Here is a 27,959-nt window from a genome sequence, read left to right as displayed (position 1 = left end):
ATGGGCAAGAAACTTTTATAAAAATATACTGTATAGAAACACATTTGGAAAATTGCATAGAAAATATCCTTTTATTTAAATCAAAATAAGGCACGGTTTTACTAGCTATGGTTTGGCTGTAAAAATGCAAGTCTATTTTGATTACTTCTATGTTATTAACAATATTTTCCATAAAAATATAGGTGCGGGAGTAAAAAACCCCTTTACACAGAGTAGGAAATACTCTACTGTAAAACTTCACCAAATTTACTGTAATTCATTTGTAGAAAATTTGAATACTATTTTCAATCAGGATCCTACATGTTATTGTCCTCCAGGCTGTTCACTGGCTGATGCTGTGCTTTCTTCATTTCCTGTATAATCCAGGTGTTCCATCATCTAAATGTAAAAAGAAAAAAAAAAAACAGAGATGGCTCTTCATAAAGAAATATTGCTTTTCCCCCATTGGTCCAAAGTATTTGTTAGCTAAGAGAAATATAATTAAACGTGTGTTAGAGTGCATTTTAGCAGCATACAGATAGGAAGTCCTCTATAGATCAGAAAAGCCAAATAATCAAAGCTCTCTTAACTAACGCTTTCCACTACAAAAGCATTCTCCAACCAAGGCCTCTACAAGAAATTAAACTTCTGAGTCAAAAGTGTCTCAATTATTAAATACAGAGAACAAAAAAACCGATTGGGGTTAAGCAAATTTTCCAAAGATGCTGTTTGGAGAACTGGAAATAGATCCCAGGATCCTACCTAACATTTACAGGTAGCAAGCAATAGCTCAAATAGAAAAGACTAGCTTTCTCTTTTCATGACAGTAAAAGCTAGCTATATTACAGTTAGTACAAACTAACTGTATTGGCAACATTTCTTTGTAAATTTTCCTTTTATTTTAAAAAGGATAAAGGAAATGGAATTGTAAAGTCCCGCAACAGAAGAAAATCTAAACCAGATTATTATATAGGCTGATTATACTTTCCAATTAATGTAACTGATTAGGTCATCTGAATAACACAAGACAACGTTGTACTTTTCCTGACGAAAAAGCAGCCTGTTTCCCTACCCATTGCTCTATTCCTAGAAGGCAGTGAAGGCTCTGGTTTCCTCCCTGGGACAAGGCATTGAATAAGTTAGAGAGGTAATACACACATTCGTTAGCATGACAAACTGAGAGCCATCAGTTTGAGGGCTTCAGAATCAAGCGTAATTAACAAGAGGCCAAGGATTGGGCAGTTTTGACAGCTGACAACCAGAGACAGAAGATACGGAAGTAGTAAAACTAATGCTGAAAAATAGACGTGTCAGAGAGCTCACACGCCCAGCGTGGCTGGATTATTAGGACAAGGGCATACTGCTTTCAGCACCAAGAGGCAGAAAACCCTACGTACCTTGTTCTACAGTGGCATATCCTGCCCGGTAGTAACAAGGCTCCCTGTCTTTCTGTCAAACAGCTGCTCACCGCGTGGGTTCTAAGCTGGGCAGATTTCCACGCGATGGGGACACGATTGCTTTCTTGCCTTACTAGCACCCGCTAGAGGATCCTTGGCAAGACAAAGCCAGGCTCTGACACTGTTGTGTCATATGCACTTCAGTGTGGTGTAATTCTATATATAGGGCAAAGAGAGTAGTTCCATTAACTTCTCTCTTCTTCTCTAGCCGTGACCCACCTCTGTGCCATACCTTCTTTTACACCAACACAACTGTTTCATTGCAAGGTATACAAACGTACCTTATTAAAAGCAGGTTTGCTTAAACAAGCTGTTTCCCAATCCAGACGCACCAGCATGCCATGCAGTAAGTTGAGATGACAGTGCCAAGGCAGAAACAAGTCACTGGGACTTGGGTAAGGCTTAGGAGAGCCTAGTGCCCACCATATCACTCTGACTAAAACCAGAAAAGGTCTTCCACATCCCTCCCTTCACGTGTCAGAATTAAGACAAGAAGAATTCAGGCAGGCACTAGTCTTGCCGAAACACCCAAGAACTGAGTTATAGCAATAGCACACACTCAGTCCACCAGCGAATACCAAGCTCCCGTGCTAATGACAATCTTGCATTCACTTCAGTATATCCAGAACTTTCCCCCGGCACTGTGACCAAAAACCCACATCAAAAGTCACCCAAAGCAAAACACTCCCTACAATTACAGAAGTCAAACCGTCATTTTGGATGAGGATTGAAGTATTTGTTCCGGAGGGGGGAAACAACCCCCCCCCCCCCCCCAGTACTACACTACATCAAGTAACGCCATGTACCTTCCTTCATCCTAGGGAGGATCATCTAACAGCTGGCACTGAGCAGGTAGCTTTGGTAAGCATTTTTGTAAAACGTTTCCCTATTAAATTGACAAGATGCTTCCAGAAGGAAGAGTTAACACTATTTGCAACAATTCAGTGTATCCCCAAGTCAAAGATTCTTCTCTTAATCCTACAACAAGGTAAGTAGCACAAAATGTACTTACGCTGGAGATACCACCTGTATTTAAATTTTAAAGTCTCTGCTTAATATATCAGATCTTTAGGTTGACTTTAAAACCAAAATGGCTAGTAGAGCATAAAGGGTGTTTGGGTTTTTTTGATAGACATAAATGTTACAAGGCCCAAAAAAAAAAATCCACGCCACCCCATTTCTAATCCCTCCACCACACAGAAGGAGGATAGCCCACAACTTGAAGTCAGGGACCACAGATGTCTTTCTAAAAGCATAAGATTGCATTAAGCAGCTTCTTCCACAAGTGTATCTCAGTTGTAGGTTCTCTCAGGACAACCCCATCCTCAAAGCCTCAGCAGAAGCTGCAGGAATCTTTATGAAAACCAGCAGCAAGATGAAGGCACCATGCTAAAATCCTGGACAGAGTTGTTGCCAAAGGAATCAGACCGCACATTGTGGAGAGCTGATGAACGTTTTTAAAGTGGAAGAGATTCAGAAGCTTTTCTCCCACATCCAAATTCCTGACAGTTTTTAAGGAAGGGTGTCAAGATAGCTTTGTAAGTAAAATACATTTATGTTTAACCTATCTCCTAACACGGTGAACTATTAAAAACCTGAAATAAAATAAAAAAAACACCAAAAAGCCACGCACACAGAGCCAAACTAGAAATGGCAATACAAACTTCTACCTGTAAAAGAATACATAGCACCTATGCACACACTTGACTGCAAGATTCACTCTAATGATGTTGCATTCACGTAATTCTTAACGACTTAGAGCTATGATTAATTTGCAAGTATCTAAAAATGTGATTTAAAATTGCAGTCCTAAACAGCAGGTGCATGCTGTGTAACATGCCAATAACAAATCTGTTGATTTATTATTTCAAAGAGAGATAAGAAAGCTTGCTAAACACTTCAAATTGACAATCTCTGAAAAGTTGCAAGACTATTCTATCTAGAAGACTTCAAAGTTGCGTTAGTCCACTGGATTTTTCATGATGTTATTAAACGCATTTTCATAGATTGTACCGATACAAAAAACAAATAGTATTTTTAAATTAAATCAATAACTGGGAAATCAGTATCAAATCAGTTTATCATGCAGGCATACATGAGGAGTATAAGCAACCGAGAAAACCTAGAAAAAACCTTTATTATACACTTCACAGCAGCAATACTGCCCATTGGGTGGTAGGAAAGCAGGTATGTTACTCTCCCACAAAATCCCTGTGCTTCAGTGAATAGTTAAAATGTTTTCCTGTGCAGCAACTCATTACAGCTCAAGACCACTCCATAAAAAAGCCACACAGCATAACTAGAATTTAAGACTGCATCATTATGCAGAAACAGAAGTGCTCTCAGCTGAGAATTATGGGACCTCAGAGCTATCTTAGGGAGTCAAGTATTTCCCATATGCATAAAGTAGAAACTGAAAACCTGATTTTAACAATCCTATCCAAGAACTTGAGGGCACGCAGCAGGACAGAAGAATTTTAAGTTATAAAAATACAGTCTGGCCATCTGATTTTAATTTGCACTCAACCCCTCCCACTTCCTAACCTCTTCTTGGTTTTGTATCTAATTTCTTTATTATTAAGGCTTTTTAATGAGACTTAAATTGTTAAAGTACTCTTTATTAGAAGAAAGAAGCTAATGAGAAAAGTACTTTTTAGTTCAGAATTTAAGACACAGGCAGAGTTCACCATCTCAAATTGTCTTCAGTGTATAGGGCAGACAAGCTATGCTTTATAAATAGATGTATAACTCTGGACTGGTGACTATAATTCAAGATTATATTTAAATGCTAAAATTCTGCAAGAAGTTGAAATTTGAAAGCTTGCATTGCTCTCTCCATGCTGTGCTTGAGACAGCGGACAGCTATAATAAATACCATCAGCGTTAGCAGTCATATTAAGGTGAAACCTTCTCGCTGCGGACTAGAAGCTGTGCAGCAGCAGGGCCACAAAAGCTGGTCCGAATCCTTGCTCCCTATCCCGCTGCAAGCATGGCAGACAGTACAGGATAAAGTATACTGTTGAGTAATAAGATGATAGAGGGACTGTAGACATGGCTACTAAAGGCAAATTGTAATGCTGAACATTGTAACAGAGGACAACAAAATTGTTGTTTAGCGCTAAGCAGGTTTTCGTGTCAATGCAGTGGCACAGAAAAATTAGGTGAAGTACTTCCATATAGGTAACCATATAGGTAACAGTCGAGCAGCTAACACCAATTCTAAATATTTGAAGACACTCCTAGGGATTTGGGAAATTATAGAGTAGAGAGGCATACAAAGCCTGCCTTCAGGCTTAGGAATCATGGCTCCATTGGTACTTTATATTAAGTTTTCCTGTATTCCTTTAAAGAAAGGAAAAAAACACCCACCACACCTAAGCATAAAAACAGATTTATAGCTTGTCTTCACTTCTACCCTCTTCTACTGAGTTGAAAAGAAAAATTAAAAAGAAGATAGATGCAAGAAAGAGTGAAAAGAGGAAGCAGAGGGGAAAAAAGAAAAAAAGAAACCATAAAATGATTCATAAAGTTGCATTAAAAGAAGGCCATAATCACACCTTGTAGCAAAGGCGTCCTGGAGGAGTCCGATACCTAAATAAAATTCATTCCATTATTAAAATAATATACAACAAAAATCAGAAAAATCCAAAACTCAAAAAAGCTAACTAATGGACTATAAACAAACAGCAGCATTCATGAAGTTTAGTCACCTCTTACACTGTACACGCTTTTGCACCCCTATTCTTAGGACGCTTTGCTCTAACAAGTCTACAAGGTTTCTCTGTTTCCATGAGGACAAAGCAAACCTCTACAGAAGTCTGGTCACCCTTGTCAATGGGCAGCTCTGCTACCGTCCAAATTACCATTGTTGTAGCAAAAAAATAGTCTTCTGTCACCTTTCTATATCTTTCCTCCTCAGAATGAGCACTGAAAGTTGGAGATTTCAACCCTGGTGTTGCGTGTGGGGTTTTGTTTGTGGTTTGTTTTGGTTTGTGTTTGGGTTTTTTTTTCTCTTGTTTGTACGTTCAGTAAGGACAGTTCAAAATACAGCTTTATGTGGGGAAGACAACACATGAGACAGATCAACACTGCAGCATTCTGAGAGTGCAACTTGAATAACACCCTCTGGAAAAAAAATTAACACAGAAAAAGTTCTTCAGAAAGTTATAGAAAAATAGGCGTTAGGAAAGTTACACAGAGGTGTTCAGTCACAGACAAATCTAACTCAGGGATGGTGGAGTGGCGGTGGAAATCAACATTTTAAATTGTGCCAGAAATGAAGTCATCTGACCTCGAAACAAGCTGAAGTTCAGAGCAGTTTTAATCCTTCAAGAAACCAGTTGAAAGGACTTGAAATAACTACTATGGCAACATAATTCTTCCAAGCATGAGTTTTGCTATGAGAAGTGCAAGAAATTTTTGTCACTAGAGCCTTGCCAGATTTACTTAGGCCGATCTTACTCAGAACTCAAGTGAGGAAAATAAATTGCAAAGCTTTTCCCCCCACAACAGTCCCAGAATTACTGGGCTTCATATACGCGACCCTGTTTATTTTAGAATAGCAAACAGTCACCAATTTATATAAAAATGCATGGCAAGCCAAATTCATTCTGACCTACAGAGAAACATTTCTATTCACTGGACCTATGAAAGGAGAAGAGTTGCTTTTGTAGACAAAAAGACAGAGTATCTAGTTAAAGCTGAAGATCTGAGGAATTTCATACCTAGCCAACCTCCAGCTGAAGCAGGTGTAGAATATTAGATCCACAAAGGTAGCATTTAGCTGATAATACTATAGGAGCTGCACGCCTGCAGTTTTACATCTACAAGAATTACCACCACCTTGACTCCCACTGATCCACTTAAACCTTGCAATCCAGAAGCTGAAAAAGCAGGAGCTGCTCACCATCAACTTCGCATCACCCACCTCCCCCCGGCATCAGAGTATCCATTCTCTCAGCTGAGTTTAACACAGCCTAGATACAGGAGATGGTTGCCGAATTCAAACAACATTGGACATCAGGTCTCAAACAAAATTTAGAGCAATCTCGAGACTGGTCTGTCTTACGATAAACGCCAGCTCACAAGGGCTACTGGCACACTGGGTTACTGCAGCAAGACAAGTCAGGGGGAATGTGCACATGTCAACAGGCAGAGGCAGACAGCCGCTGGGATTTTAAGGACTGCAGTTCCTAGGCAGTGTTAGAGATAACCAAAGGGGAAATGCAGAATACCCAAGGCAGCACGTACACAGAGTGCGCTGTGATAGAAAACAGTTATATAACCATCCAGCTATTTTGTTGCTGAATGCTCCATACAATCCTGACAATGCAGGACACCAGTGATGCACGGAAAGTTTCTAAAATTCTAGTAGATCACCAACTTTTTTGAACTGTCTCTTAATACAGGACTAGTGCAGATTGAAATCTAGATGCTTAGTTCAGTGACTCATGTTATACCACATCAAGATGATAGTTGAGGAATGTTAACACATGAAAAAGACATTTCAGAGAAAACAAAACAGAACAAATGACTTTTTCCCCCATGAGTACTGAACCAGCTATTTCATCTCCCTTAAGCTTTGTTCTGCTGTGTCAACTACTAGACTAAGATTTTCTAGGAGTAAAGACTATTTTTCCCTATTCATCCCAGAAGATAACGAACATTAAGACTAGCAAAAATCGGATTGCGAGGGATATGTTACCAAGTACTTAGAGAAGCACATACTCAAAGGAATCAACAACAACAAAATACTCAAGGCATCCAGCCTACCTGGTAACTGCTTCCTTTCCAGAACTTCTTCATCTCTTTGCGCCTCCAAGCAACAAGCGAGCTAGTAATGAGTGTACATGGTACAAGATAGAGGAGGGCAGGTTGTCCCATCTTCATTAACGCCAAAACAATGAACGTCAGCACCATACCAATGGCATAAGCTATAAAAAGATATTTATACATACACAATCAAGAACAGGTGAATTTTTAAATTTAGTAAGCCAGAACTATTTTTTTTAAAGTAGTGTCTTCCTTGCTAATATAATTGAAGAAAAGAGGGACAATAGGTTGCTCTATATTTGCGAGCTTTCTCAAAGCAACTGACCACCATAAAGAATGCTCACCTTAAATATGGGCAGGCACATTAAAAAAAGATTGTGAAGAGATTCTTGACAACATTGAACCTTTACCTGAAGAAAACTATGTAGTTCTGCCATTTAAAAAAAGCTAACATGAAGATTAACTTTGCTGAAATACCGTGATTTACCTATTGTACAGGAAATGTAGTATACAGAAGATGAACTTGTTTGAACATCAAATCTTCGACAATAGGCAACAAGAAGCCCTTGACAAAAAAAAAAAAAGTTAATGAAATATTTAGCCATGAATTTTTTTCTCCCCAATCCTCCAAATCAAAGCAGCATAAGAAGAATTTACAGTAAAACTTCCCATTACTGTATGTTATCTTCTTGCCATTTATTTCTGGAAAGCCAAGAACCAGTTTAAGAAATCCTACGGTAGGTCTTGAAAATCTAAACCATAATGCAAATATGAGCCAAGTGCGCTTGGTGTTAAAAGGTTTTGGTTTTTTAAGCAAGCTAATTACATTGTGATATTTTCAATTTTGAAGGCACTAATACAGAAGAGTAACAACCTAGTTTTAATACTCTTCCTCAATAGGATTTTGATGCTCGCTCTTAACAATCAGCAATTTTGCCTCAGTACAAGTCACAGGAAAAGGGAGAGCACACTGTTCACAAGATGGTGCTTTGTGCCTGACTGAAGTAATTTGCTCAAGACTCCAACTATGGCAAAATTCAGCTCTTCTAAGAAAGATGCAAAAACTTGATAATACATCTTCCGTTACCTCACCTCTAATTAGGTACTCGAGGATACGAAAATACTATGAAGTCACAGAATACTTGCTTTCTGTGAGATTTCAATGAGATTTAATTAATACTGACAACTGGATTTATCCATGGGACTTGTGTTTACATAACACAGTGCAACAGAAAAGCAAAAACCCTTCACTATTTAAGTGTTCTGTAACATACTAAGCTTTCTTATATTGTGGCGTTTGTTGTATTCTGCACTGACAGATCAAGGCAAACTGCTGCATTTGATTCGGTAACTACTTTGTGGAATAAATTCTAATACAAGTCAGTTGAGAATCAAAACCAAAATATTTAATCGTAAGTCACAATTGCCAAAAACATTTGCTCACCTGGGACAATAATGTCTCCAAAACCCAACAACGAAAATGGCATGTCACACAGTGTCGAAGCGGAGTATTCGAGTCTAGGCACTCTAATAACCACAGGTAACTGTAAAACAGTATTTTAGAAGCCCACATAAATCTAATCTAAAGCATCCTGGTGTTTTGGATTTTTTTTGTTTGTTTGCTTAAATTAATAAACAGTTTTAATGTAATTAATTAATTGTTAATGCAGAACTTCAAAATAGGTAGAACCTAAAGTAAAAACCAGAAACCAACATAGAGAGTGGATAAAGCTTAAGGTAAGCTGGAATTCCAGATTTACAAATAATACGCACACACCAAACAAAAAGGTTAAAACAACATTTAACCACATAATGAGAATAACAAGTGTGGATTATTAACCTAACTATAGAGTACTGATCAATGATATCCAGGCCCTGAAGAGAAATTTGGACAGTCAGGTTTTCCCCAAAAGAATAGTCTTTTCAGAGGGAATCACTTAAAAATCCAGTATCTGAAATACAATCCTTACTTTCTCATGGGGAGCTGAGCGTTCAGTAGGGACTTCCACCAAGTTTCCATCATTCTAGGATCAAACCCAAGTCAACAGGTATTTAATACTTAAAAGAAAACAGCAGAAGCTGGCTATATTTTGTGAGAAAGTTATGCTGAAAAGCACGCTATGAATTAGCTACGCAATGTCAGTATTTTTATGTTGCACATATTAAAACAACTGTTCATACCTTTTCGCTGTTTCCAAAAGGACCGGCTGCAACTTCAACCATTATACTTGCCCCATTCTGAAATTAAGGTTATTTTTCAAAAGTTAGTGGTTTAATACACCAAAACATTCCTACTATATTTACAGAAACTGCTGGTACCTCATCTTACAATTCAGGATTGGAAAAATCCTGAATATCAAAAGGAACGCACTAGTATTGTACAGTATTAGACAGTATTGTTTTGCATTAAAAACACGTAGTCCAGCCTAAAATAGCTGTTTTAAAAAAAACAGAAAACAAATCCACTAGATGTAGCTGGAAGTTTAGATAAAAACATGTCAGCTTTTTCTGCCATGAGCTTTCTGTTTCAAAATAAAAGAAGGTACGCTTGCATACAGGTCACACTACACTGCAAATGAGCACCGCAGAAAGTACTAGAGCATGTTCCAACATACGGGTGTTACAAGCAAAAGAAGGAAGAAAACCGGAGGACAATAATTTCTCATCATCGCACTGTCACACAATTGGGGACAGCTTACTTCTGGCCATGTGATTGCTGAAAACTTAGTCATTCAACAAACTTTATGGCACCTATACAAGCGTTACGCTCTGTTGCCCATACAAGACAAAAATTTAGGCCATTGCTGCCTTAAACGGGGAAAAAGAAAAAGGAAGTCAGTATTTCTGCACTGCGAATACTGAAAACACTAATCTGTTTGACAAAAATACTGCCCCAGTGACCAGACAACATTTTTATTTTTATTTTAGAGACAAATTCACAGACATACCTTTGTGATAAATGGTGTTATGAAGACAAAAAATACATCGTATAGAAGGAGAAGGCCTAGAAGTATCACACAGGACTGGCAAAAAACAAAGAAAATATTACTGTAGGTTTTCAAGGACTGCGTGGTTAGATTCTGGTACCATTACTGTACCACCACATTAAAAAAAAACAAACCAAGCCAAACCCCCACACCTCCCTGCCCCCCATGTTTTTATTCTGGCATAACATTTAGAACAGGATTCGTTTCTCTTAATTATTAAAAATGGTAAAGATTTTTTTTTTTTTAATATATGTTTCTTGAGTGTTGAAAACCTACTTCCTGACACTAAACTTCCAGATTCATGGCATTGGAATGCTTTCTTAAGGTAAGCAACTTACAGTACCTTAAAGTTGGGCATTTTCAGTGTTTTAATAAAGTTTAGGCAGAAAGCAACTCCCAAAATATCTTGCAAAATCCAAGCCCACCTAAAAATAAGAACACATTTTTACACATTGTTCAAACTACTGCTGGAATGTAAGTGCAATAATAATTTTAGATTTTGCTGGAAATAGCAAGATCACAAAACGGATTGGAAAGCAATAAATTAGTTTTTAGGAAGTATTGCTACCAAAACCACACACTAGTTTCGATATGGCCAGTTTACACTAGTCTCTGATCATAAATAGGTAAACTCTTCTTTATCAGCGTACTACAGAGAAAATGAGTGGAACAGAGGCTGTAACAGGTCCTTGGTATTCACTTTGGATGATTGCTCGCTCGAGTGGAAGCCCTCCTTAACATCTGGCTCAAGATGCTACTTAGGATTTTACTATAACATTTGTGTATTTGTGGTCCTATGCTTCCACTGGACCATAGGAAGCATAGGTCCTGTGGTCCCTATGCTATTTTTGCCTTTTTTTCCTCTGTGGCAATCATTAGCAATCGAGCTAGTTCTTCCTCATCTTCATAATTTTTTGTAACTCCAAATTACCACACAGTTCATTTGTATAGCTTTGTTCTCTATTATTCCCATGCTTGTTAAGCTTCATAAATACTTTCATGACTTTTTTGAAATCGGCACTGGAGTTTAGAAGGATGCCATGCTCCAGGATTAGTTATACGATGGGAAGTTCATTAATGACAATTATTCATATTACTCTTTTAAGTCAGAATGCATCACTTACCTATCTTCATTTCGAAACACTGCCCAGACAACAGCTGCTGCTATGCAGAATACAGCAAGAAAAATAAGCCTCACTTCAACGTTTTTGTTGCAGCATGCAATCCTAAAAGAAAATAATTAAATTAAAAAAGAAAGCCTGCAACAGCCAACACACATGCCTGTGCTATCATGGGTCCTTAAGCTGATAAGGTGTTCTCATCCTGAGAGCTTCACCTTTGCCCGTTTGTTCCGTCCAGACTCAGGTGGCATTATTCTTGCAACTGCAGCAGCGGCCCTTCTCTGGGCTGCGTTAAAAACATGCCCACAGATAGTAAGCCAAGTTGGGCTTTGGTGGCCAGTCCTCATTTTAGCAAACACATCCAGGGAAGGCAGCAAGCAGATGAATTTAACCCATTTCTGTCATGTAACAATTATGCCACCAGAACTATGTCAGCGAGGGACAGTCATGTCATGATTTCCCTACGGTGGTAGGGAAAAATCAATTTTAGGACACATAACACAAGATTAAAAAATAGAATAACTACGTATTGCAAAAATTGTGAGCCAATATCTGTTTCCACTGCCTACTCAATTTTCTGGGACAGTTCTTGAACTGGTATTAACTGACAGAAGCAATGCCTGTCCTGCAGCTTACACAAAACCTGCTATCTTTTCTGCCTGATCTCTACCTTTGATGTGCTGCTGGATCACCTGGCACTAATATCCTGTACTAAGTAACACACAAACAGTCTTAGGCTTCCAAGCTTATAAGCATTGTTCTTTGGGGGAAAAGAACCATTTGTCGCATTAAACATTAGGGTTTTTTAAAGTGAAGATACAGGGGAGGAAAACAGGGACGTTCTCATACTTGCCAATAGCTGCAGGATATTTAACTTGAAGTAGTAAGAAGAGGCCACCTATATAGTGATAACCCACTACCCGAGTTAGGACTGTAACCGCTAGCTTCTAACACAGAGGACATGAGCAATGTCTTGCCTTCGCAAGAAAAAAATTAAAACTTGGTCTGTCACAGGTACAGTACAGATTAAGATGAGGGAAGAAAACCTCTATTGCCTATCGCATAGCACTTGCTCAAAACAGTCCACTAAGAATTGGAAACTATTTAGCATTGCCAAGAAAACAAAGTATGTGCAGGATCCCCCCGTAGAGAGTTGAAGTGAGCACACCCTACAGGCAATCAGAATTTTGTAAAACTGAGCTCGGATAGCCAAGCAGAGCCTTTCAGGTTTGATTATAGCAATGCTTTCAAATAAGGGTAATGCAGCAAGTCTCCTGCAACACTATTTTCACTGTTGATTATGCTACGGATACCTTTAATATCTATTAAAGGAGCTTGTAATTTTCTTTTGTAACAATCCCCCACGCTAAACCATACAGGAAACAATTTGTCAAACCGTTCTCGTATTTTCACACTACCTTGAGTAGCAACCAGAAAATATCAAAAAGAAACCTTACATTTACAATAGTTGAAAGGTGTACAATACCTGCACTGCCCAAACGGTATTTCTCCTATTAAAGCTGCAAGACAGTTGTATAGACTCATTGCAGATGCCAAGCAGAAGACTGATATTATAACATACACTAAATAAAAAGAATGGAAGATGGGAATCAGTGACAAAATACAACAGAAAAAACCCCAGCAAACAGGAATCAAACACAAGGATGTACGTTTGATATACACTGTTAACAGTTACAGCACTGCTCGATACGGTCAGTGGAGACTATAGCCAGCTGATCACAGGAAGTGCTGAATTCTCAGTGTCTCCGCCATGACAAGAGTTCTCATCAAGCAAAGACTAAAGTTTTGAAATTTTTGAATTGAAAACTTTTTTTTTTATTTTTCCTCCCTTTTCTTTAAGAAGAAGTGTCACCTGTTACTGCTTTCACATACTTTTATTTGGTTATGGCTAAAACCAAAGTACTATTTTACAACTACCAGCTTTCTCAACTTCTGTTAATACTCCTCACTTCAAATTTTCCTTTTAATCACTTTGTCTGCTTATGCATAAAAATTTCAGCATCCCCAAGATCTGACTGATGATTTAGATGGCATTTTAAGATAATAAACACCCTATCCCTTCGAAAAATTTCTACGTAGCTAGGAATCACCTGGTTAGGAAAAAACTCCATATCCCATGTTCTAACTTAGATTATATTGTGTATTCTAACTTATGGTAAAGCACCCTGAAACGTGGACAAACAATAAAACCAGTTGTTTGCTAGTTGGGGTTTGGGGTTTTTTTTTGGTAGTGAGGGTCTGGCTAGAAAGCAATTCTGATAACTACAAGGAGATGACTGAAAAAACAGGCAAGAAAGGTGGATTTTATAGTTGTAACCAAGATCGTGCGCCATTATGATCCGTTAAGCCTCCAAGACGCAAAACAAGAAGTTTTACACAACAGGTTCCTCTGAAATCAGTAATAAATCAGCTGTTTAAGGAATCTCAAATTTTGAGGCAACAATGCAGAATTAATAATGCCTGAATACTTACAAGAAGAGATACGGAGAACTCCATCGTAGAGCTCAGCTTTGCAACTGGCTTTGTGCTGGAAACATTCCCTCCCTAGTACTTCAGTTACAGAATTGATCTTAACTCCACGTACCGATATCCGGACTTACATTCACACACTATAGTAGTGACATAGCAAATTGGTGGTTTTTTGGTTGCTTGTTTTTAATTAAATACAGATTTTTTTTTCCTGGGACAGCATGTCATACCGTGGTAACAGCTTCTTTACCTCCAAGAAATTTCATATATGTCTGCTCCAAAGTGCACAGAACTAAGGCTTCTTAGCAAACAGCTATTACTTATTTTATTTGAACCATTCATATTTCTTCCTCCCCCTAACAAATTTGTTACTCCTCTCCCTTTATCCTTTAAGAAGCCTCTTTCTTCACTTCTTCCTAAATGTCACCTGAAACATCTCAGAGTAAACAGGGGACGTTTTTAACCTACATCTTTTGATCACATTAAAAGGTTCATCAGTCTTTTAGTGGGACAAGTTTAGTAAAGGTAGCATTGCCCATAGTCAAGATAACAAAAGCTATACAAAATCAGAAGTCAGGATGGTGAAGTTTCTTTTGCCAGAAGCAGGAGGTTAACTGGTAACAAATTCTAGGAAAGAGTGAATTTAGGAAGCTTTCAGAATGAAAGTTACATTGTTCATACTAAAAAGTGTAATTTAAAACAGTGTATCTTTTCTGGTTGCATGACTTGAGGGCAGGAAAAAAAAAATTGAAAATAAAAATCAACCAACAGTTTGGAAACTACATTTTACTGGAATTGCAGAATTCAAGAACTTCGCTTATTGCTAGCATGCCTGAGTTTATTCCATTATGGTAATGCTGTTTCGCCTGATACTTCAATTAGGGCACTGCAACCACAAACTCACTGTCAATGTAGCAATACCTAACAAAAGCTTCACTCTAAACACTACTAAGTTATCCTTGCCATCCTCCCAAGAACATCGACATACATCGTACACTTTTTTTACTAGTCGCTAGTCACCTCTCCTCCACACTATTTCCTTCAGAATAAGCACTGCCAAGGCAGCCTTTGTAAGGCAGTAGAAGAAAGCTTCTCTCTTTTTTAAGTAGCAACTACACCTTTTCAACCCTCAATTCATACATGGAGAGAACAGTTAAAATAATTACGTTTAGTTTAGAAATCTAGCTTTTCAGAGTTAGACACCTAATAAGATCATGCAGAAAAATAAGTCAAATGAGATTATTCATTGTTTCTTACCTAACCATTTGTAGAAGAAATAAAGTAAGACCAGCATGACACAACAGATGACAACAAACAAGATAACTGTTACAGGGGTGAAAGTAACATTTTCTTCCTTCTTCCGTCTTGTTTCTCTCTCCCCAGGAGTTGCTATTGCTTTCAAATTCTCACTGTTTTAAGAAAACGACAAACACATTTACCTCAGGTGACAGATTATGAAAGTGTTTTACCTGGACCAGAATTGTTGATTTTAAAGCATTGAGACTGACAGCATTTCAATCTAATCCTTCATACCATTATTAGACTTAAAAAATCACAGAAAAATGGTATGCTTATTGTTGTGAGCCTCTCTCCATTTCTTAACGGAGATACGCACTTCTAACCTAGCATAGATCACAAGGAAAAGATTCTTAACTGCCCTCCTTTCCAATCGTGTGGCGATTGCCAACTTTAAGGAGTACCCCCAACCAAACCCCTCATCCATGTGAGGAAAAGTAGTCCAGTATCAAAACTCTTAAACTCCTTTTCAGGATGCATGCACTCAACTCTATTAGCACATCACCTCTGACTACAATATTTCTTGGGCTAGATGTAGTCAATGTGACAAATATGTCTCTGATAAATCAAAATCATGGGTATTACACACTGTTTTAGAACATCAACTGTAGACATTGTCTGCAAAAACCATTCATGTTAGCAGAATGAAGCTAGCTAAGTACTAGTTCTTTTACCTTTCCACCTCATAATTACAGAGTATATGAAAGAGAGGGGGTGTAATTGGGGATTTTCACTGGGAGTAAGATTTCTGTGCGTACATACTCCACATTTATACTTCACCATGCAAAATAAGGAGACTTAAATTGTTGTGTTTGTTCTTTGAGCAGATAGTCCTACTACTCTTTAGTACAGACGCTAGTGCAACTTGCCCATCAGATAGCGTGTTCCTGACAAATCCCAGGACCTACCTACAAAATGCTGAATTCAGCACTGAAACAGCTACCTTCAAAAGAGGAAAACCCACAGGAGTAAGACACTTTGTTAGATGAATCACCTTCTCAGAGGACATGCTTTGAATAAGCAGCTTTTTTTTTTTTTTAAAAAAAGCTCACCCTACATTTATGAAAGTGCACTTTAACAAGTTTAATATAATTACATCCAGGTATTTTTCAATATGGGAGACAGCATCACATTTTGTTATTTTAGCATTCAGTGCAGCCACACCCTATAGCACTGCAGGGTAAAAGAGAAGCATAATCAGATCCAACCTTTAAAAAAAAAAAAGAAACACTACCCCCCCTCCTTCTACTTCTTTAATCTCTGTAAAATCACTAGATTTGCATAACTAGTGGGAAAGAGGAAGCTGTTGTTATCACATACAATCCACTCCCTGTTGTTCTGGGGAACAAAGCAGGAGAACACCACTGAGAATGGTAAGCCCTAGGCCCGTTCAACGTACGCAGACATCCAAGAAATACTGCAGAATACCGCCATGCTCTGGAAGGCCAGCTATATCCAGTTTAACCCCAGACTAAAAACAATTCTGTGCATCGAGTGTGTTTCACTTCTCTAAACAAAGCCGCACATCCCCCAAGCACAGTGCAGAAACCCCTATTACCCCTTGTTTCCCTGCATTTGCCACATTCTACACTTCACCCCCTCCCCTTCCCTGCACAGGGACGGCTGCTGCCTCCTTGCCCCTGCCTAGTCCTAGAGCTGCTATTGCCCCTGGCTCTGTTGCTCCACCAGATAACACATCAAGCTGAAGCAGATAAGCCTGGTTGGACTTTAACTGTCCAGAGCCACCCAGACACAACCAAACCACATTCCCCAGTGCTCCTAGTGACAGGAGCGGGGTGCAGAGACATCCCAGAGGGTGCTGCACAGCCAGCCGGGATGAAGCAGTTGTACAGATCCTTGCCAATGCAAACACTACATACAACTACGCAGGTACCTCTTGGATCACTGGATTTTAAAAGGTGTCATTAAAATACCTACTTTCTATCATGGATATTGGAGTATTACGATGCCAGTTACAGAGTATTTGGCAATTTGTCAAAATGTTAACTCATTCCTCCTCCCAAGAGAGCTGCATTATCCCTCAGGGACTTTTACAATCTACTACTCAAGGTTCCTCAAAGACCTACAGTGATTTTTCAAAGGTTGCAGTGCTGAAGCATTTCACGGCAGAACAGCTAATTGCACCTAGATCTTCTAATTTTTTAACTACCAATGTAAAAGAACACAATTTCTCACTGATCATAGTCACAGTTTTCACAGATATGTAGTTCACATAATTTAAGCAGTTCCATTTAACAAACTTACAGTTCTGCTACTCCGCTCCAGTAGCCTCCTAGTGCCACAGTAAACACAGCAATTAGGAAGATGACAACCATACTGCAATCAAACTCTGGCAAAGGTGGTGAATACAGAGTCACATTAACTTCATTTCCAAGCGTCTAAAAAAAAAAAAAAAAACCACAACAACAAACAAAAAACACACATACAAGTTGGTCCATAAGGACAACACAGAACTTATATTGCTTATTTTCCAACAAGATGCACATCATGATTTCCTGCTCTTAACCTACACAATGCTGAGAGCAAGTTTTCAATTTAGTGCACAAGACATCCCATATATTTGCCTTGGTCATTGTAACAAAGCAATGCTTTCCATGCTGCCTTTCAGGATGGTCAGGTTTGAAAACAATCCTATTACTACTGCTCTGGAAACGTATGGATACCACAAGGCAAAATGGTACTTCTTTGCATTCTTTCAACACTTCTGCAAAGTTGTGCCTCTAGCCCAGAAGCTTCTCATCCCCCAAATATACCAAGTACTATCAAAGACTTCTGCTCGGCAGGAAAGCACATCTGAGTCAATGAACTTGAAATACAAACTCACAGGTCCACTGAGGTATCAGCAGAGGTCTACCTCTAGCTCTTGAAACCACAAAACTCACAGTTCAGATACAGGCATGATGCTTCAGACAGGACACAGTGAAAACTCAAGGTGGCAGAAAGTTACTTAATAACAGCTTTACACAAACATAATTTGAGACGGATTCAAAAGAAAAGAAAGCAATTTCACACTACTTAAAAAAAAATTAAGACCAAAGTAAAAAAACCATCAGCTGAAGGACACTGAAGAAGATAGGAGGGAACATGGAGACATAACTGCTACCGAATTGTACAAAAATCTTGAAAGCAAAACCAAGATGCTTCCATTTGACTGAAAGGTGAGATTTAAGAAACAAAGGATGATAACTTGACAGGAAACGGAAGGAGGTAGGGAAGAAAGGTTTGCTGTTTTAGACAAAGTCAGCCAAGGCATCTAAAGCAATCCTGCAGTGAAAACAGAATTCAGAGATGCAGCAGGAAAACAGATTTGTTAACAGCCTGCATGTGGGATAAAAGCAGAAGAGGAGATGAACATGCCAGGCAGGTTTGGCTACAGGAAGATCAAACTGGCAGTGGAGAGACTGAATGGGAAACTGAGTAGTGTAGTGGAATATACTGGCCATATGTGAAGAAAGCTGATTCATTTCAGCATCTGAATTATCTAGTTACAGATATTAACCTTACTGCAGGCTAAAGAAGTCAGAATCATTCCTTTGCCTGAAGTTATGGAAATTCAGAAAACAAGTAAGAAAATTAAATTCTAGTGAAACATTGCAGTTGTATGAAGTGGAACATAACATTAGATAAAGGCAAGATAACCCTATTCAAATTACAGCATCCTGTATGTAAAAAAAGAAAACAAAACCCCAAACAAACCAAAACACAGACACAAAAAAAGCACCAAAAAAACCCAGGAAACCTAAAGGCTTATACATTTTTAGTATTAAATTCCAGCATGTCTTAATCCAGTTTTTCCTTTAAGTTTCATAAATTTTACAAAGCACAATTCACATTAGAATCTAGAGTGACTGTTTCCTTTTGTTCCTATTGTTCTGCTCTTCACTAAAAATTTGCAAAGTCTCAACTTCCACCACAGGGAGCACTAGAATCAAATACATCGCATCAGACAACAACTCTGCAAGAGAGCTGTCCACTTACTAGAAGGTTTGTAACACTCTGCTATTGCTATCAAGACTCATAATATACCTGACTTGAATGGTGAAAGCTAACAGAGATGAAGTCTTCTAAGAAAAAGTAGGAAGAATGCTTATACAAACTAGCTACCCTCCGACTGGTGCTGTCTCTCTTCTAAATAAAAGGAGAAAGTTGGAAGCCTTGAAAAGAGTTAAAATGGAAATACAACTGTAGTAGGAAGAATACAATGGCTGCCAGCTTCTAAGCAGCACATATCATTCAAAACAACAGCTGCCAGCGACGTGACAGAAGGCTTTGGCAAAAACTGCACCAGAACTAGGAAAGGATCACTTGCAGTCTAGGCTGTGTTCCTCACTACTTTTATGAAGGTGGTCTCATCATAAGACAAAACCAAATTCTTTGATTCAACAGCAGTATGAGACATCATCTGGCACACTAATCCACTAGCAAAGTTACTCTGGTGAATTACTATAGCTATACAGAAGTGATTCCACATGACACCACCCCAAGCAGCAGTAGGTAATAAAGTGGTGCAGAGAAGACTCAGAACAAATTAGGGATCTAACCTTGCCCTAGTTCCCCTTCATGTGAGTAGGGCATATCTTAAAACCACTCAACTAAGCAAACAACACTCGTCTTACTTGAAGGAACAAATTTCAAGACAGAGGATAACCCGAACCAAAACACAGTATTCATCAAGACTACGACAGACTGAGGACAGTCATCACAAACCTTCAGTCATGTCAATGCTCGGCAAGAACCAATCTTTAATGGGAAGAGACAGAAAACAACCAAAGTCCTATACATCTAGGCAGGTTTCAGTATGCATACTTACCTAAGACAACCTCCCATGGCAGCTCTGAAGATTAAGAGCAGAAATGGTGAAGTGAGCTTGCAAATTCAATCCAAGAAGCTAACACTACACAGGTTAGTGCTAGCCTCTGCTATTCACAGAAAAACATGTGCAGTGCAACTCCTGCCTAGCAAAGCTATTTAATACTAAATAAAAAACAAAACAACAACAAAATAACAACAGAAAAAGCCACACCGAAGATACGACACTGTTTTCTTTAAAACTCTCTGCAATATTCTGTATCCTAATATTACATGTCAAGCAAAGCAAACTCCAAATACCCCCAAAACAAACTCCTCTGCTTATAAAGTGTAGGAGATACCACAACTACCACATTTTAATGACACACACTTGGCATCTCACCATGAACTCATCAGCAGAAACTCAAACTACACTGCCTAACTGCTCTGTAGGAGATGCAGTCATGCTAGCTCATCATCTGGCAAAGACAAAAAAACCCTCACACCTTCCTCAAGATCCAACCTGATAAGGTACTGCTTCCCTGAAAGATATCCTGCCAGTAGATACAAGCTCAACTGTTCTGGCTCCTGCGTAAAGGAGCAGCCCTCTCAGGCTATAGCTCTTGACATATGTCAGGCATCTGCAATGGACGGCTGCTTATCTTGTTGAGCAGGAAGACTTCTAAGATTACCCTCCCTCCAGTTAGGTATTATGTTTCCCATTCTCAGTGTTCTAATTAATCATTCTCTCAAATTAACCTGAATTAGGAAGACTAGCACTTCCACGACTTAATATCCATCCTCTTCTGTGAAGCTGAAAGCAGTATCTGTGCACATCCAAATCAGGCAGACATCCATATCTGACCTGAAATTATTTTATTTATTTGTTTAAAAACCTAAGTTTATACAAACCATAACATGCTGCAGTTACATTACTTACCAGCTGCATATCTACTATGTCATTATATCTTATAAGAGCAACTGGAAGAGTCACATCTTCAAAATCAGTCTTGTTGTCTGAAAGAGGAGACTAAAAGAGAAAGTGCCTTTCAGTGGTAAGTATGTTGAGCCTAACTACAAAGCAAGTTAGGTCCCTAAAAGCAGATTATCCTTTAAATTTCAGCGTATTTGTAGGAAGGAAAAAAAAAAGAGCTCATTCATCACCTTTTGCAAAAGGTTAATGAAGACAGATGTACTTAAATCAGAACAGGTGATACTACCAACACATCTGGATTCATAAAGTTCTCATGCTTTTATAGCATTACAAGGGAGAATCAAAACTCTGTTTTTATTCTCTATGCTTTTAAAACAAGATTAACTTTTCATGATAATCACACAAATTCATAAATTGCAAATATTTATTCATACATGTTGCAGCTGTAATAGAGAACAAAAAGCAACAGAAGTATCTGTAAATGCCTTTTTTAATTTCCAATTTTGGATTACATTTTCCTAGCTTATTTTTGTCACACATGTCTAAAACAAAGTATCACCTAAGACTACAGGGAGTTCAGAGTACACTAAAAGTAGGGAATGACAAAGACAAGCATTTGCATTCAGAAACATGATTAAAGATACAAGGAACAGATTAAAAATACAATTCAGCTGTAGATACTTTTAGACGATACAACACAGCATCGCACAGAGCTAACTCGGAATGACCCTCTCGGTCTCAGGAACAGCAGTCGCGCCAGCACAGCGCTCTGTGGGGAAGGGTAATGACTCTGGCTGGAGTCCCACACATTGCCGAGGTCCTCTGCTTTTGGGGTTTCTCTCAGCTAACCCTGCACAACACTGCATCAGACCAAATAGATAAGACGCTATTTCACTACAGAAGAAAACTGTACGCTGTAACTTACCAGCCTAGGTTTACTGGCAATCAACAGCATTTTAGCACCCAAACTTTGTGCAATTCTTGCTTTCTCCAAAAAGGTGCAGTTTCCTCGCATCACTACAACTGCTTTGTCCTTCATTAAGCCAGAAGGAACTTGAGAAGAATTGCAGAGTACCGTAGAAGTCAGGTTTTCCAGAGTCCTGAAAGTCTGCAGAGAAAAAAGGGAGAAGAGGAACGTGATGAAAGTAGGAAATTTGATACTGCAAACTAATCTAGAAGACATTCCTATGCTCCCTAATTTGAGGTTTGCCAGAAAGAGGCATAACAGAAAGGAATCATTAATTCAGGAATATAAAAATGAGAGCAGCAGTTTCTGCAGCCCGCAATACTGAAGGACATTTAGAGCAGCGTACAGCTGAAATATCTGGCTGTTTCTAAATGCAATTTCACAGCAATTGTTGCTCTAATTTAAACATAAGAAACTGGTTACATAGAAAAAAATCACTGCTTGTAGTTCTGGGGAATCCAATGTACACTCTGTGATATTTCCAGGCTTCAGAAGCCAAAAGAGCACTGACAGATACAACATAACCAGAGTTCTGAAGTATAATACTTGTTCAAAAACAGTTGGCGAGCCTGATAACATACTACTTATTACAAAAGAATTTAAAAAAAAAAAAAAAAAAAAAAAAGAAGAGATTTCTATCCTTATTTCAAAGTTCAATTCCATATTGACAATTATTTTTAAATGATTGTCAGTTTTCTTTAGTTAATCAAACTAACTGGCCGCCTCAGTGGCCAAAGTAGCACAGCAAATATGCTTGGGGCAGACAAGTGATTTTTACTCTGTTCTACATTGAGTTACCCTGCTAATGAATGACAGGAGGGAAGGGAGAGAAGAGTGCCTTGATCACTTCCAAATACAAAGCACTTCCTGTTTATAAGATGAATGCTTAAAGAAAAAAGAAAAAAAAAAAAAAAGATTTGTTTCTGCCTCACACCCTAGTTTGAGCTCAGAGAGACACACTCGGGAAACATGGCATGATGATACATTCCAGATAATCTCCTATTCCACCACATGTTCTCAAGACAATTAAACAGAAGATCAAACGGATGAATCGGTATAAGAAATCTGTTTCACAAGTTTACAAAATTTTTGCAAACAAATAAACAGAAGTTTTACTCCCAAATCTAAAACTTGGACATACTGATAACAACTGAAGAAAAAAATTAACAATATCAGTTGAATATATAAATGTATTTAAAACCAGTTCTAAGCACAGAGAGAGTATTACCTTTGCAAACTTTTAGGAGCTCACTTTTTAAAGTACAGAAATGTTCACTATAGAGATTTGGGGGGGGGGGGGGGGGACGGACACACCACACAACCCAAAAAGGTAAGTATTCAGTGTAGCACCTATTTAACTCAAAATTTTGAGGACCAGTTATAGCTGATCCAAATTCATACTGCAGCCTAGTTTTCTTAGGGAGTATGATTATAAGCTACTTACAGCATTGTCCAGGCTCTTTGGAAGAGATATCCATTTAGAACTGTAAATTATGCAGTAATCCTTTGTTATTGGAGGCACACCATTTCCAGAAGCGTGCAGGATCCCCTCATCTGCAGTTACCTGCAATAAACCAGGGTGTTCTGAAATAAAAAAAGTTCAGACTACCAGTATACAGATATTCTTCTAAAAAGCTGTTAGCAAGAGAAAGAGCTGTTTGGAGAAAAGGAACTTATTCAATTAATTATTTTATATAATGATTGATTCCACGAGAGATGGGTAGCTTGAAAGCAGGATGGGAAAAGAGTAAAAATCAAGTCACTGTATAGAACTATTTATCCTCATTTCAAATACAATGTATTTGTTACATGTACAGTTCACGGCACCAAGTAGAATACCATCAAGAAACCCAGGCAAATGATTTCAGATTCCGTATCCTATACTTTCCAAAAAGTGTAAAAGTTTACATAGAAAGCAATTAAAACAGTACATGGAAAAGTGGGTTAAAGTCTTTCTCTCCTTGCAGACTCTGGAATTTCCCCTACTAATAAAGGTATTATATGGCAACTCCTAGAATATTTTTTATCAAATACCTGTAAACACAAAGAGATCAACTAATGTACTTTAAGAATTTGTGTAGTTAAGGAAATACTGGTGTCTCTTAAGATTACTCTCAGAGTCCCTCAAATAACATGATTTCTGTTCTTTACTAATACATACGAATTTTAAAACTTCTGACAATTTTAGGGATATATACTTCTCCCCAAGCATTAATATACTAATAAAGGTCAGGTATCTAACTGGATAAATGAATAGACTAAGGATTAGATGTAGCTACAGCTGCGAAGTAGTGAAAACAAATAAGCATCATTTGTATCTCAAAGAAGTGTCACCTTAAGAAAATTGGGCGATGACCTAATTTCGACTGTTTTTCTTGAGAGAGAAACTGACCTCAGTATCAGGAAGTATCAAAAGATTAACAAAAATTTAAATCCTGTTGTAAATTCCAGGTTTGTCTGAAAGAACACTGAGATATTAAGCTAGAAGTAGGCAAGGGTAAGCAGGGAAAGCCCAAATATTTGTCAGATGTACCATGCTAATCATTAACAGTGCTATAGAGGCATTTCTCCTCAGGCTAGCATATCAGTATTCCGCAGCAAGTGAGAACTAGAGAAAAAAGCAAAACATGTGACAATATTGTTTCAGAGGTTTATGTCTGCCTGGTTTGAATAGCAAAAAACCTTCTTCAGAGGAATCCATTATATCGGCCATAGCGCATGAACATCTGCTGGGAGAACTGTGTCAAAGGGCCTGAGCACATTAACTGTTTAACATATAACAGTTCTTCAGCTGTCAGCTAAAATAAGTTGTTCCATGATTTATGATCAGCACAAAAATTATCAAGCTTCCCTCTTAAGTGCACTCACCTAAAAGTATACGCTAATGGCAAATTAAAAGCAATAAAGACTTCCAACAGATGCAAACCCCAGATGTTTCCATCCATTAAAAGCTCTTTCTGCTTCATGAAGTAGAATAATACGTGTTTTCTGGGTTCCCGGAAATCAACTGTTAACGCTACACAAGCCTAAGTCTACCTAGAAGGAGCGATTACTTGCTTATTTGATACGCGTGTTTTGCTTGGCAAGCTTCCCTTCTCTGGGGATGAATCAGGGAACACAATTCTTGCTCCCGAGATGGGGGAGGGAGGACCAGAGCGTCACGCTTACCCTCACGTATTCATTGCTGAGCTCTGAAGACAGCATTTAGAAGTTAAAAAGTGAAGAGAAATGCTACATGCTACACCTCACTTGGAACATCTCCACTGAAATCCTGTTGCATCCAGCCGAACTTTCATGATTTTTCTAATTGCTTCAGTATCCTCCTTTCACAACAGACAAGGGCTACTAGTTTGGGCACGTGGCCTTGCGGTCAGCTGTGCCACTGAATAGTACAAAACAAACCTTACTCTCAGCATACGTGCAAAGTAAAAATTTCTTACTGAGCACATTTTCAATCTTGTTACTTAAGTAGAAGACTAAGAGCGTGTCCACAAAACTGCTCCTGAAAGGACTAACCTGCTTCCATAGGCTGACTTGCTCCAGCATAAAAATGTTCCCATGTGGAGTAGAGGCGTGACAGCTGCCCTTACCTAAAGGGGCATCATCATCTCCTTTCACTTCAGATTCAGACAATTCCCAACGGCCCCTCACCTTCAAATAAGTTTCTTCCTATTTTTGACAGGTGGTTCCCTCATCGTATTTCCTTCCTTCACCACCTTTAAATTTTTCGTATATAATTCCTTATCTTTGATAGAGAAGAAGACGTCTCATACTGTCTCTTAATCCTTATTTTTCCTGACACATCCCTGTCACTGCAGGGATATAAGCTTGGGCTGACTGTTGAGCTTTGGAGTGCACCGGTAACCGCACCATGTGGAACACTGGAAGTTACATGCACCAGCGGACATAGAGACCAAGCCCAGCCTGTATTCACAATATCGGTGACAGCGTCTAGACGAGACATGCGAGAAACTCAAAGGTACAGAACAGGGAGAAGGTATTTTGTACATAGCAAGTAACAACATAAACCTCACAGAAACGTAAAAAGGCAGGAACAAACTAGCCATGAACAGAACAAGCATCACTTCGTAGTTCTGCCAGCGGCCCTGTGACACACACAAACTGCCCCTTCCTTCCCTCCCTCCAGGCATTGCGACCCAGGGGAACCGGTGCCCGTGCTCAGAGCAGCAGTGGTCCTTCCCCGAACACTACTACCTTCCCGAGCACTAACTCCCCACGCTGTTAGTCTCAGGATACCGTTCTTGAGGCTGAATGACCTGGTCTAACGCTCACCACTGCTACAACTGCATCTGTAGAGCAAAGGAGGAAGCAGGACACGGGGCCTGGAGTCTCACAGGAGGGCAGGAGAAGCCCCTTCCCTTGTCAGCAGCAGCAAACCATTGGGTTAAGGGGCAAAGCCACTCCTCAGAAAACCCCAACACAACTAAGGACAGCTATGTGGGACTGACAAACAGCGAGGGAGCACTTCGTAGAGAGACACAAGCTACTTCACCCGAAGGCATTCTCAAGGCGCTATCAAACTGCGCTGTGCACCTACTGTTGAGCATATCCAGTGGTGACTTCCTACACAGAAAAGTACCCTGCCTTACCAAAACAAGGTAAAAGTTATGTTAAAAACAAGCAAGCAAACAAACAAAAAAACCCAACAACAAAACAACTTAGTGGAGCAGCATTTAATGCAGATAAGCCCTTCATACTGCTTAATCAGATTACAGAGGTTTCCGACTCCCCCATTTCACTGCTCCATTAGGCTGAAGCAATCTACCAGATTTCCATGGCAATACACACCTGTGTGCAGAGAGAAGCTGCAAAGACATCCCATACAGGAGCCAAAATGGTGCTCAAAAGATGAACAAGCCAAAAGCCAAGACACACACACACCCCCCACAGGCTTCTCCCCCTTCCCCGGCATCCTAATTTAAATACCTCTAGAAACAACACCACCGTTTAGCTACACAGGCACCCGGGAGATTTGTTATCCGAACCCACCAACGCGTAACCGGGGCCCGGGCCCGGCCTGCGCTCCCCGGGGACAGGGGAGAGGGCAGGGGGGAACCGAGGGGCCTTGCCCGAGGCGGGCCCGGGAGGCCCGAAACCACCCCGGGACACACTTCAGAGTCAAACCGCCCCAGAGGCCCTTGGACGCGGGGGCACACGCCAGTCCAGCCGGGGGAGACGGGAGCTACGCGGACCGTGCCCGCGGGGGTCGGGGGGGTCCTCCAGGGAACGGTTCCAGGGGGATAAGGCGGACAGAGGAAGCCCCTCGGCCGGCAGAGAAGGGGGAGCGACAGGCGGCCCGCCGGCCCCACCGCCACCCGCGGCCCCGCCGCCACCCCGCACTCGCCCGGGCCGCCACGAGCGGCGCGGCCCAGGCCGGCCCGGGAGCCGGGCCCCGGCGCCTCCCGCGGCGAGGGCAGCGCAGCCCCTTACCGGCGGGAGCAGTAGGCCCCACAGCGCGGCCCACAGCAGCCCAGCGGCCCTCATCTTCCTCAGCGGCCGCCACCACCCGCTCGGGGAAGGGCCTCGGCTGGGCTCGGGCTCCCCACGGCCGCCACGGAGCCTTTCACGGCCGCCGGCTCCCGGAGAGGCGCCACTTCCTCTTCCGTCCGCCGCGGCCGATGGGGGGGGCGGCGGCTGCTGCCGCCGCCGGCGCGGCCACCGGGGCGCCACCGCCCCCGCTTCGCCTCCGCCGCGGGGACGCCCGGCCCCCGGCCGCAGGGCAGCACGCCCCGCGGGGCGGCGCCGGGGGGGGGACGAGTACCCCGGCCCGCCGCCCCGGCCCGGCCCCTGCTGCCGGGCCCGCAAGGCCGGGCCGAGCGGGGAGGCGGCCGGGTGTCCCCGGGGCTGCTTCCCGGCGGGGCGGGTGTGGAAGGGGTCTGTCGCGAGGAGAGCCGGGACGGCCCACGCGTGTTCCCGCTGACAGCCGGGGCTGTCCCTCGCCCCCCTCCCTCCCCCCCGTGTTTCTTTTCGCCTTGTTCTTTAGCCGGGTGGTCAACAGCTGTCGGCTTGTCAGGCTTCCCACCTGGCAGCTCCAAGAAGTGCGGGTTTTAGGTACTTAACGCTACCTGAAACCCTTCACAGCCATTACAAATAAAAGGAAACGGTGAGTTTTGCTCCACATCTCCA

General features: G+C 40.5%; 1 protein-coding gene across 4 annotated transcripts; it reads right to left on the bottom strand.

The window, feature by feature from the left end:
• Nucleotides 1-52: 52 nt before the first annotated feature.
• Nucleotides 53-27,494, bottom strand: SPPL2A (signal peptide peptidase like 2A). 4 transcript variants are annotated; one of them, XM_076347834.1, is made up of 17 exons: nt 27,264-27,494; nt 23,257-23,376; nt 21,771-21,953; nt 20,852-20,941; nt 17,368-17,501; nt 15,064-15,215; nt 12,803-12,899; nt 11,320-11,421; nt 10,539-10,620; nt 10,157-10,231; nt 9,390-9,446; nt 9,179-9,232; nt 8,653-8,752; nt 7,696-7,773; nt 7,209-7,369; nt 4,994-5,027; nt 53-378 (listed from the first exon to the last, which is right to left on the bottom strand). In XM_076347834.1, exons 1-17 carry the CDS (start codon nt 27,315-27,317, stop codon nt 347-349), a joined length of 1,605 nt encoding a protein of 534 aa, XP_076203949.1. In that variant the 5' UTR covers nt 27,318-27,494; the 3' UTR covers nt 53-346. The 4 variants fall into 4 exon arrangements, with proteins under 4 accessions (XP_076203949.1, XP_076203951.1, XP_076203948.1 ...); XM_076347836.1 differs by lacking the exon at nt 9,179-9,232; XM_076347833.1 differs by lacking the exon at nt 4,994-5,027 and having other exon boundaries at nt 27,264-27,493.
• Nucleotides 27,495-27,959: the final 465 nt, after the last annotated feature.

This window comes from Aptenodytes patagonicus, chromosome 10, assembly GCF_965638725.1.
Source record: "Aptenodytes patagonicus chromosome 10, bAptPat1.pri.cur, whole genome shotgun sequence".
Lineage (NCBI taxonomy): Eukaryota > Metazoa > Chordata > Aves > Sphenisciformes > Spheniscidae > Aptenodytes > Aptenodytes patagonicus.
This window is presented reverse-complemented; position numbering and strand designations above follow the sequence as displayed.

Bases quoted from the DNA above. Each gene is read 5' to 3' on its own strand.
- SPPL2A (XM_076347833.1), bottom strand. From the start codon at position 27,317: ATGAGGGCCGCTGGGCTGCTGTGGGCCGCGCTGTGGGGCCTACTGCTC. The intron at 12,900-15,063 runs GTAAGAAACAAT...CTTTTTATTTAG, and splicing joins TTTCTTCTACAAATGGTTAG to TGTATGTTATAATATCAGTC. The intron at 7,370-7,695 runs GTAAATCACGGT...ATCTTTTTATAG, and splicing joins CTACATTTCCTGTACAATAG to CTTATGCCATTGGTATGGTG.